Here is a 12,355-nt window from a genome sequence, read left to right on the forward strand (position 1 = left end):
CTAGTAGAAAGCACTTTCAAAATAAAAAGAAATTATCTTAATAAAAAGAAGAAAATACCAACAAAAACTACTAAGAAATTAAAAATACATTTGTTGGAAGACGAAAGCACTAAATTCCTGTATGAAAGTCGATTGAAAGATAAACTCAAATCAGATGAAAGTGATAATGTTGAAGAAATGAAAAAATCAATTCTGGGAGCTGCTGAAGAAAGTCTTGGATACAAACCTATAAAAAATAAAAACTGGCTAAGAACTTGGAATGAAGAATTGAAACAAACAATCAATGAGAAAAAAAGAGACCTACATCTACACATAAAATATAAAAAAGCTTAGAACAGAAGTCAGAAAACTAACCAGAAGAATCCGACGAGTTGACTGGGATAAATTTGTTAAATCTTTAGAACGTGATATCACGGGCCCACAGAGAAGAGGTTTTAAAATTTTTAAGAAATTACAACTAGATACAAATGATCAAATAAAAACCAACTCCATCTCCCAAGCAGAATGGAAGTAACACTATTCCAAACTATGGTATAACCCAGGCACTAGGGAATTGGAAGATGAATCTGTGATAACCAAAGATGACGAAAATATAACAATGAAAGAACTGGAGTTAATATTACAAAAATCAAAAAACCGAAAAAGCCCAGGCATAGACCATTTGAATGTAGAACTATTTAAATATGGAGGGACCTTACTAAAAAACGCACTACTAAAATTATTTAACATCACATAGAATAAGCAACAGATACCCAAAGATTGGGAAACAGGAATAGTAATCAATTTACGCAAAAAAAAAGTCTCTAGAAATAAACCTAACAACTACAGAGGGATAACACTGCTGTCAACTGCTGCAACGCTATACCCTAATATACTAAAGTATAAACTTAATAAATACAGTGAACAATTCTTAGAAGAAGAACAATGTGGGTTCAGAAAAGGGAGAAGCACAATAGATGCCATTTTCTCACTACAGCAAATTTTGGAGAAAAGAGAATTCAATCTACCAACATTTCTGCTCTTTATTGATTATGAAAAAGCATATGACAATGTAAACCGGGAAAAACTTTGGCAGATTCTACGTGAACAAAATATTCCAACCCAACTCCGGAAAGCGATCCAAAGCCTATATAAAAATTCAAAAGTCTGTATAAAATATTCTAATGGCCAACTATCAGACCCAATTAACACCAATAAAGGAGTGAAACAAGGATGTGGACTTTCACTAAATTTATTTAATATCTACATCAATAAAATTCTTAAAGAATGGAAACAAACAATTAACAATGGAATACAGTTGAACAACAGGAATAAAATCCAAACTATATTATATGCTGATGATCAAGTTATAATGGCAAAATCCAAAGATGAACTACAGATAGCAGCAAATGAACTTAATAAAATAGGTAAAAAGTACGAGATAAAAATCTCCACCTCAAAAACAAAATCAATGGGATTATGTGGAAAAAACATACAAAGAGTCAAAATTGTTATTGATGATTAAATAATAGAACAAATATCTGACTTCACCTATTTGGGAAATTTAATATCAAATGAAGGGAAAGACATCCACATTAAACTACAAAAGTATAATAAAATGAATGGAACGATTAAACGCCACTTCGGAAAACAAATGACAACTGAAACAAAATTACGACTGCACAACATCACTTTAAAAACCAGCCCTCTTCTACAGCTGTGAGATTTGGGTCATAAATAAGAAAGATGCACACAAACTAGAAGCAGCACAAATGAAATTTTTAAGACCATTATTAGGCTTTACAAGACTAGACCACCAAAGAAATATAAATATCCGCGAGAAATTAAAAGTAAATAACATAGTAAATGACATAAAACGGTATCAGGAAAAATGGATCAGCCACGTAGAAAGAATGAACCCAGACCGATCCCAAAATTAGCCTTTAACTACAAACCTACAAAACTACAATTCTACAGGCAAGAGAGATGTTGGTCGACCAAGACAACGATCGCGAGATCAAGACCACCTCCACGAGCTACAACGGAACAGGTCTTAAAAGACCTAAGCCGGACCAAGTTCATGATGATGATGAATGAGATTTACTGCTTTAAAAATAATTATATAACAAACCATTGTAGTATGCAACAAAACCGTCGCGGTCCAGATTCACCAAAACCTGTTCGTGTGTGGCCGCTATGTCTAATGAAGCATAGGACCTCCGTGAAATGGGACCCCTGTGAAATACAAAAACACACTGTCATATTAGGGCTACACAAGAATAAGTTATATGCCCATTCGTGTTATGTCTATAAATTGAATTGTTCTCTGGTCGATTTGCTTGTAATATTGGATGAAAAACCTTGGTTTTCGGGTGAAAACATTGCTGTCTATGCCAAAGACGGTCTCAGCCACGAAGTAGAAAAAAATAAATAAATAAAATAATAAAAAATAAGAGTTCTTCGCGTTATTGATGTGTTACAAACCAGGACTTTTCCACCCAGTATGGACAGGACAGTGATTACAATCACTGTGCTACACGTGCAGATCCTTGTGATGTACAGCCCAAGGAGTACAGCTGCCTTTTTCTAGTTTTGCTGCTGGTAACTACTCTGTGGGTTTGTTTATTATTATTATTAGCCATATAGCGCAAGGAAGCCTGAGGCTTATGGTGCACCAGCCAAAATATATATATATATTTCTGAATTAACCTGAGAGAGAGAGAGAGAGAGAGAGAGAGAGAGAGAGAGAGAGAGAGAGAGAGAGAGAGAGAGCCAGAAGTAAAAGGGAATCACCAAGAAAGAGAAGAATGATGATATCCAGCTGAGGACCCTGGGTGTGCCAAGCCCATACTCACCAGATGTGAGTCCCTGGGGTAAAATTAAATGCTGAGTATTTTCCTAGAAGGGTAGGGATATGCAACTTATGTCCGAAATCGATAAGCACATCTACTATATAAGATGTATAAGGCCTTGAATGGGTTGAGCACGCTGAATTCTGATGGGATTCTTCCACTTGTTCGGATTACGAACCTAAGGGGGCATAAATTGAAATTGAGGAAGGACATATGTAGAATAGATGTGCGGAAATTTGCCTTTAGCCAACGGGTGGTTAATTGCTGGAACAAACTTCCATCTGTCGTTGTGGAAGTTGATAGGTTAAATAAATTTAAGGAGGAACTGGATAAATATTTAGAGAGGATTGTTTTGTATTTTTTTTTTTTTTTTTTTTGGCTGATACTGCATAAGCTCATACATTTGCTTTCTTGCATCACATGTCACTACTACTACTACTACGGAATGAAAGTAGCTCATAGAGGTGGCTCCCGTGACTATTTCAAGTTTTTTAATTTTTAAAAGAAAAATCACATTACTTATTTAAGCATTTCAAAATGACTTGGCGGTTTTTTTGCTCTACTTGAGGGAGTTTTTAGCGATATTGAATTACTGGTGTAGTTTCATATACCGTATTTTGAAAATGGGTACAATCCAGCTGTGAGTGCGGAGTAGTGTGTGTTATGGTGAAGGGAAGTAAGATTTTGTAAGCATTGAAACTATCATTGTGTACTTTTTAACTGATCCTGTGGTTTAAATGTAGTTTTGCACAGGTTACGTAGTCAAGAGCAATGAATGCCACAGTATGGATCAGGAACAGAACATCAACACTTTGCTAAGCATGGGATTTGTTAACGTGATCGAAATTAAGCGGGCTCTTCGTTTGAGTAAGAATGACATCAATGAAGCTGTAGCAATTCTTACAAACGAACATCCAAATGTTGATTACCGGTTAGGCGAAGGAGATGTGGAAATGAAAGATGTACCTACCAGCCAAGCTGTCGTGCCAAGTGCACCACCTCCATATGAAACCTTACCTCAAATTCAGGTATAATGACGAATATTATAATTAATGGTATTAATGTAACACCAATCTTTTGACTCATTTATTGATGTGACAGAATTTCTTATAACCAGTAGTGGTCATTGATGATTTGTGTTCCTCGTTTCGGAGGACCATAAAATGATACAAGGAAACAGCAGTACTTATGTATCATAAGTATTGACCAGATCTCGCGGCCAAAGCGCGACACTGTTGAACACAAAAATGCGAAAAGTTATAGTTATTTATTATTTCCACTTGAATTAAATCGTTTCAGTAGGCAAAATTTTATTCCCCATAGAAAAAATTCATTCATTAGTTATATTAGTTCCTAATAAGCAGGAGTGTGTTAGTTGGGGGAAAGGAAAGAGCTTGCGCATTGTTAAAAAATTAATTCATTCGATAAAACATGACATGCTATTTTAACTGTGAATGACCCTTGGCTCAAATACTTCTCAAGCGAGTGAACTCATTGTTAACAAATTGGCAGCAGATCCCTGCTACCAACACACATTCCACCAAGTTTCCATAAGACAGGCTATATTTTGAAGAATGTGAAAATATGCCCACCCCATCTCCAATCCAAAAACATGATTTTTTAATTCTATTTTGAAATTGACAGTATTTAAATACACAAAACATGACTAAATTGTTAAAATCGAAGAAAAAAATAATATACATAACACTATGTAAACTGCACAACATTAGAAAGTGATAATCAATGAACACTGCTCTTTGTATACTAATGTTATTAGTAGAGTTCCCCAGGATTGATTGTTGGGCCCATTGTTGTTTTCTGTATTTATCGATGATATTGATGAAAGTATGTCAGGCTTCATGTCCAAGTATACAGATGAAATGAAGCTTGTTAATGACAGTACACTACTGCAACAGGATCTAGAAAAGTTTGGCAGATGGGCTGAGAGGTGGCATCTGAAGTTTAACATTGACAAATGCAAAGTACTGCATATGGGTAGCAGTAACCCCAGGGTAACATAACAACTGTGCAATACTACACTCAGGGTAATGGAGAATGAAAAAGACCTGGATAATAATTGTGCAGTCATATATGAAGTTTTCTGAGTAGTGTAGACAGGCTGCTAGAGGAGCTCTTGAGTCTTGTCAGTGATATACAGGAATTTTGCTAGCACGGATAAGGAGGTGTTGATCTTGTATAAGGCAGTGGTCAGGACACACCTTGAATACTGCATACTGGTCTGGAGGCCTCATTTTAGAAGAATGTAGAACTGCTGGAACAAATACAGAGAAGGGAAACAAGATTGGTGAGGAAAACAAAGGATTGCTCTTACCAAGAAAGGCTTAAGTTGTGCAAATTGCAGCATCTGAAGACTAGGCACCTGCAAGGTGATTGAGGCCTTGAAGGGTTTTAGCAAGTTCAATGCTCATGGGATTCTTCCTCTTGCTCAGAATAATCACCTGAGAGGGCATAAATTCAGCCAGTGGCTGGTTGATTTCCTGAACAAACTTCCACCTGTTATTGTGGAACTTGATATTTTAAATAAATTCAAGGAAGAACTGGACAACCTTTTGGAGCAAATGGATGGGTGAAATGGGAATTTTTTTTTTGTCTAATGCTGTATAAATTTTCTTTCTTGCATCATATGGCTATGCAAAGTTTGTGGATCATGTGGAGGTTAATTCTAGCAGCTTATTACTCTCAATTGTGTTAAGTTTTTTTTTTTTTCTTTATTTTTCATTTCTTTAATTTTAATAATTTTTCCAGGGTTTGCAAACATATTTATATATGTTATTTGCAGACTCTGGAAAATGGTGGTTGAAAAGTTTATTCTTTTCTAGTTTAAATTTCATTTATTCTCTCATAGTTTTAAGCTATCCCTTTAATAGTATAATTATTTATCAAATTGGGAATGGTCAAAATTTTAATTGCATCACTATTGGCTTTAGGAATTTCAAAATGCATTTCTGTTCCTTTTTTTTTTTTGTTTTTTTAATATGGATTTTAGTTAGGCAGCCACATTCAAAGGCGCTGGGTCTTTTCATATGGGTCATTCTTTGGTTTATCCTGCCGTAAAAACAAAGTACATGCAGTCAACACCATACAAAGTTATCTGGCGAGGGGGAGCTATATTGTTGGTTTTTGTGCCAGCCTTTTTTTTTTATGATGGTATTACTATTAGTAGTGGCAAATGATGTAAGAAAGCAAGCTTATAAAGCATTAGCCACAAAAAAAAAAAAAAAAAAAAACCTGCCCATCCCATCCAATAATTTGCCTAGTTCTTCCTCCAGTTTATTCACACTACGCATTTCCACACAGCAGATGGAAGTTTGATCGAATAGTCAACCATCTGCTGGCTGAAGAATTGACTTTCTAATCAACCGCTGTCAAAAGAAACACTCTGAAATAACTCTTTGCTGGATCCCAGGACACTGCGGAATAGAAGGCAATGAAAAAGCAGATATTGCAGCTAAGTCAGCATCAGAATTGCCAAACAGAATAAGGATAGTTCCACACACTGATTTTAGTCCAATCATTATTAGAGAAAGTGAAAATGAATGGGCCCAAATATGGAAAAATGAAGTCAACAATAAACTACAGGAAATAAAACCTAATCCAGAAATATGGAACTACAGCATCAGAGAGAGTCGCAGAGAAGTAATACTTGCCAGACTGAGAATTGGACATACTCATCTTACTCATTTTCATCTTTTGACAAACAAAAATCCCCCACTCTGTGTTCAATGTCAAGTCCAGCTTTCAGTAAAACACATTCTTTTGGTATGCCCTCGATTCAGAAATTCCAGATTCCTTTGTTTTCAGAGTTCATACAATAACCAGAATCCATTTACCCTTCAACAGATCTTAGACAATAATGCGAATATACATGAATTGTTTAATTTTATTCGGCAAATCAGATTTGATAAACAAATCTGAAAAAAATGTTTGATTTACATTAAAAATTTGGAAAGACACATCTTGGCCATTGATGCCCTTGTGTCTTAAAACCATTAATCAACAACAACAGCTGGCTGAAGGCAAACATCTGCACATCTATTTGGCAATCATCCTCAGCTTGAATCTGTGTCCCCTCATGTATACTCTGAGCAAGAGGAAGAATCATGTCAACTGCGAGAGGTTGGAACCTCTCGCGATTGACATTCCCACATGTCCAAAAGGGCATCATGGGAAGTACAGACAACCTTTAAAATACAGCACGCGTTTACTTCCTGCCCAATTTGCCAACTGAAGACATTATAGCCAACGAAAGTCCTTCGTAACGACTATTGGCTCCGTCATACTATATTATCCATTTTAATTCACTCTTAATGATTTCTTCTTTCTTTAATGACAACCTAGGATTGGAGATGTGCACTTCTACTTCCTTGGGCCTATTTTAAAATTCCGTTAAATTAACCTTAACAACCTCCTTAATCCCTTTACTTTTCCTCCCCACCTAAATGATTTAATTACCATTCTCTTTTAAAAAACTATTGCAGATTTAGTCAAAGGTGAGTACTGTTTTTTAAGCACTTGCTATTCCATATTTTAGTTCTTTGTTAGATAATTACTTCTCTTCTTCCTCTGTTAACACTTCACATCTTTGGAAGCAACCTCCAACTGAGGTGGCTCTGCAACCTTTACAGTCTTATCTGTAACCTCTTCATATGATTCGTCTTTTTTCAAATCCTTTGAAGCCTTTTACATGCCATCGGCATATTTTCTTCTATGCACCATTTAAACAACTTTTAGTAATTTCCCCCAGGCCTTATTAATGTTTAAGATGGCATGTTAAATATTGTAAGATTTCCAAAAGTCTCTTAACATAAAATTTTTCTCATCGTCTGCTGCAGACAATGCCTGAGCAAATGTTGTGCGTAAATAGTATGCTTTTAAATTCGAAATAACACCCTGATCCATAGGTTGGATGAGTTTGGCGGAAGAAATATGACTCTTGCATTCGAATTGAAATCATCCAGATGTGTAGGATGTCCAGAAGCATTATCTGATAGAAGCAAAATCTTGAAAGGAATGTCGTCTTTACAATATTTTTCAACCTTGGGAATGAAGCAGCATTTAAACTAATCCTCAAAGAGAGATATTGGTATTGTTATCCATGCTCTCTGGTTCAATTGGAAATGCACAGGTAGAGTGGCTTTATTGATGCCCTTAAATGCACGAGGATTTCCAGAATGGTACACAAGCAGTGGTTTTAATATGTGATATCCCACTGCATCGTCCCCAAGCAAGAGCGTGGCCCTATCTTTTGATGCCTTGAAACCTGGCATTGTATTTTCTTCTTTGGCAATGTATGCTCGATCCTATTCATAATAACTGCACAATCCTACACCAACCGTTATTAAATAAAATAAATAAATAGTGTTGTGTTATATTAAAATAATAATGATGCAAATAAATGAAATAAATAGAATGATATAATTCCACTGGATAAAACTGATAAAAAGGTAACTGTCTGTACAATAAAATATGAAATTTTACATTGCAATGAATAAATTACAATAAACAATGTAGATAAAAAAACCAATAAAAGCGCTAAGACACTGTGTCTTAACGCTTTTATCGGTTTTTTATTCCTTGTTTGTTGTAATTTATTCATTGCAGTTTAAAATTTCCGATTTTATTGTACAGACAGTTACCTTTTTATCAGTTTTATCCGGTGGAATTATATCATTCTATTTATTTCATTTATTTGCATAATTATTATTTTAATATAACACAACACTATTTATTTATTTTATTTAATAACGGTTGGTGTAGGATTGTGCAGTTATTATGAATATATATATTCCCAAACCCGGAGGCCTATTTGAAGATTTAAGTATGTTCAATCTGGCATTTTTTCCCAATACAGAGCAGTCTCGTAAATGTTAAAAATTTGCTGTGTCAATAATTTTTTCAATAATTTCAATAATTTTTTCCAACATATCACAAAATTGCTCTGCAGTTGCAGAATCGGCACTGTCGACTTCACTGCATACTTTAACGTTGTGGAAACCATTGTGGTGCTTGAACCTATTAAACCACCTGTTGATTGCCATGAACTTGGCTTGGGGTTTGCCATACTTATTCTTAATATCTTTATAAATACTTGCTGCTTTTGCTTGAATGGTCAATTATATCATTCTAAATCTGATTCTCTTCTCACTTCTGACTCACTTCTAAATCTGATTTTCTGTCCCTATGATTAACAGCTGTTCCATCTTCAATATAGCACCTGAACATTGTTTTGTGACATTTACAAGTTTAACATTGACAAGTGCACAGTACTGCATATGGGTAGCAGCAACTCCAGAGTAATATATCAACTGTGTGGTACTATACTCAAGGTTGTGTAGAGAATGAAAAGGACTTGGGGGTAATTGTGCATTGTGCAGTCAGATATGAAGTTTTCTGAGAAGTGCAGACAGTCTGCAAGAGTAGCTCATGGTGTCTTGTCAATGATGTACAGGAATTTTTCTAGCAGTGAAAAGGAGGTGGTTATCCCCTTGTGTAACGCAATGGCCAGGCCACACCTTGAGTACTGTATACAGGTCTGGAGGACTGATTTTAGGAAAGATGTAGAGCTTCTGTAATGAGTACAGAGAAGGGTAACTAAATTGCTGAGGAGAAAAAAGGTCCTGCATATTGCAGCATCTGGAGACTAGGCACCTGTGAGGATCTGATTGAGGTGTATAAGACTTTGAGTGGTTTGAGCAAGCTAAATGCTGATGGGATTCTTTCTTATCCCAGATTAATCTCCTCAGGGGACATAAATTCAAATTGATGAAATACAGTTGTAGAATGGATGTGCAGAATTTTGCCTTTAACCAGCATATGGTTGATGACTGGAACAACCTTTCATCGGTTGTTTTGGAATGATAGCTTAAATAAATTAGCATTAGTAGAGGCATACGATGAAAGAAAGCAAGCTTATGTAGCATCAGCCAAAAAAGAAAAACAAAACCTCCCATTTCACCCCCTCTATTCCTTCCAAATGCCTATCCAGCTCAGCCTTAAATTTATTTATGCTAGCAATTTCCACAACAAAAGATGGAAGTCTGTTCCACCAATCAACTACCCACTGGCTAAAGGCAAATTTCTGTACATCTATTCTACAACTGTATTTTCTCAAATTGAATCTGTGCTCCATCAGGTTCTTAATCTGAGCAAGAGGAAGAATCCCATCAACATTCAGCTTGCTGAACCCATTCAAGTCCTTATACACCTCAGTCAGGTGCCTACTCTCCAGGCGCTGAAATTTGCAGAACATAAGCCTTTCTTGGTGAGAGTACCCCTTTGTTCCCCTCACCAATCGTGTTGCCCTTCTTTGTACTCGTTCTAGCAACTCTACATCCTTCCTAAAATGAGGCCTCCAGATCTGTACACAGTACTCTAGGTGTGGTCTGACCATCTCCTTGTATAACTTGATAATCATCTCCCTGTCCCTGCTAGCAAAATTCCTATATATCATTGACAAGACACCATGACCTGCTCTGGCAGCCCCTCTGCACTGCTCAGTGAACTTCATATTTGACTGCACAATTACCCCCCCCAAGTCTTTTTCACTTTCCACTTCTCTGAGTGTAGTACCACTCAGTTGGTATGTTTCTCTTCTGTTATTGCTACCCATATGCAGTACTTTGCATTTGTCAATGTTATAAACTTCAGTTGCCACTTTTCAACCCATTTGCCCAACTTTATCTGGATCCAGTTGGAGTAGCATACTATCTTTACTGTTGTTAACAACCCTGCCAACCTTTGTATTATCTGCAAACTTGTACATTAAACCTGATATACCTTCATCATGCTGACCGGGCTAGCCGAGTGGGTAAAGTACCTGCCCGGCAACCCAAAGGTTGCGGGTTCGATTCCCGCCTCGGGCTTGGATCAAAGTACTGCAAAAACTTTGGGAGGTGCAATATGGCCACAGAAGCCGATGCGCCAACAACTACCAAATCAAAAAAAAAAAAAAAAAAAAAAAAAAACCTTCATCAATATCATTGATAAATATACAAAACAACAATGGGCCCAACACCGAACCCTGGGGAACTCCACTAATAACATTTGTTCATGAAGAGCAGTGAAGCAACTTGTAGCAACTTGCTACAAGCTACTTGCTACAACTTGCTCCATTGTAGCAACTTGCCCTTAATGCCATACTTCTCTAATTTTTACAGCAGTCTTCCATGTACAACAGTATCAAAAGCTTTCCTGAAATCCAAGTATATGATATCAAAATTATTTTTGGCATTCAGTTCCTTTGTGACCACATCATAGTATCCAATGAAGGGAGGTCAGACAAGACCTCCCTTTAACAAACTCATGTTGTGTCTTAACTATTACTCCAGTCTTGTCTAGATGATCCTGCAATGCTTCTTTAACCAGTGATTCCATTATTCTCCCCGGAGCACAAGTTAAACTAACAGGTCTATAGTTACCTATGTTACCTTTTGAACCCCCTTTGTGAATTCATGATACATTTGCACAGCTCCAGTCCATGGTGACCTACCCTGTGTGCAAGAAAGCTCTCATACTTATGGCTAAGGGTTTGCTTACTTCCTTTGCTGCCTCTTTTAACATAACTCGATAGATCCCATCCTTGTCCAGTCCCCAAACATTGGCGATTACTGAGGAGAAAGCATTTCTTTCTTCTGTTAATCTGAACAGTTCTGCATTTCGTACGTCAGTCCATTGTTGAATATTATGTTGTGCTAAGCAGCTATAGCCGAGAGGGAATAGTATAATAAGATACTACACTCTTAGATATATATTAATATATCATCTTCTCAGCTTGGAAATCGAAAACTGACATTAGTCTTGTAAGTTTCTCTTACGCTGAACTGGATATACATATGTCAGACGACAGCTATAGATGTCGATGCACCAGAAAAAGTCATCAGACAGACAAACCATTGTTGTAATCATTTGTTACTTCAACACTTATCCGTCAATATTAACACATTCTAATCAGTATTAGAAAAGGAGTTTGGTATACTTTATAATATATAAACTATATTGATTCACTCATATTAACACTCCGTCGGGCGCAATATGTTGTAGAACACGATCGGGCGCATTGAGCCTGGGAAGCACACTTTGATCTACTGATCTTTTCTACGCATGTTCACATTTTCTTACGAAAAAATTGTCAACTACAAACACCAAAGAAGAGAAATAAAACAGTTTGTCATGATTTTCGAAAATAACATAAGTTTATTTGAGAAAATGAATATACATTTTTCCATGAGCTATAATAATGAAAATTGCATTGAATTAGAACAAGAATATAAGGAACTGGAAAATTGGTCATTAATCTGATTCATCATCGATATGTCCTTCTACTTCTCTTTTATAGCACTGAGGACACATGAAAACAGCATGTGAGAGGCAGGTAGCAGTATGGCACTTTTTGCATTCATATTGACTTAATCTCCTGTGATTAGTTTCTGAGGTGCAAGTTTCACATCTGCGTCTTTTCGGAGGTAATTGTTGTTCTGTTTCATTCAGTTGTTCTTGAGTCGGAG

The 12,355-nt window shown here is 36.3% G+C and overlaps 1 protein-coding gene across 2 annotated transcripts in view; it reads left to right on the forward strand.

Annotated features, from left to right (window-relative positions):
- Positions 1-3,408: 3,408 nt before the first annotated feature.
- The window catches only part of LOC150081121 (ubiquitin carboxyl-terminal hydrolase 24-like), a 908,750-nt gene continuing 899,803 nt past the window's right edge, over positions 3,409-12,355 (forward strand). For both annotated transcript variants that reach the window (XM_090381072.1, XM_090381073.1), the window contains exon 1: positions 3,409-3,859. In XM_090381072.1, the coding sequence (XP_090237198.1) occupies positions 3,617-3,859 (243 nt within the window). In that variant the 5' untranslated portion in view covers positions 3,409-3,616. The remainder of the gene's footprint in view (positions 3,860-12,355) is intronic.

The sequence above is a fragment of the Mastigoproctus giganteus genome, chromosome 9 (assembly GCF_048544385.1).
Source record: "Mastigoproctus giganteus isolate SK-2022 chromosome 9, ASM4854438v1, whole genome shotgun sequence".
Taxonomy (NCBI): Eukaryota; Metazoa; Arthropoda; class Arachnida; order Uropygi; family Thelyphonidae; genus Mastigoproctus; species Mastigoproctus giganteus.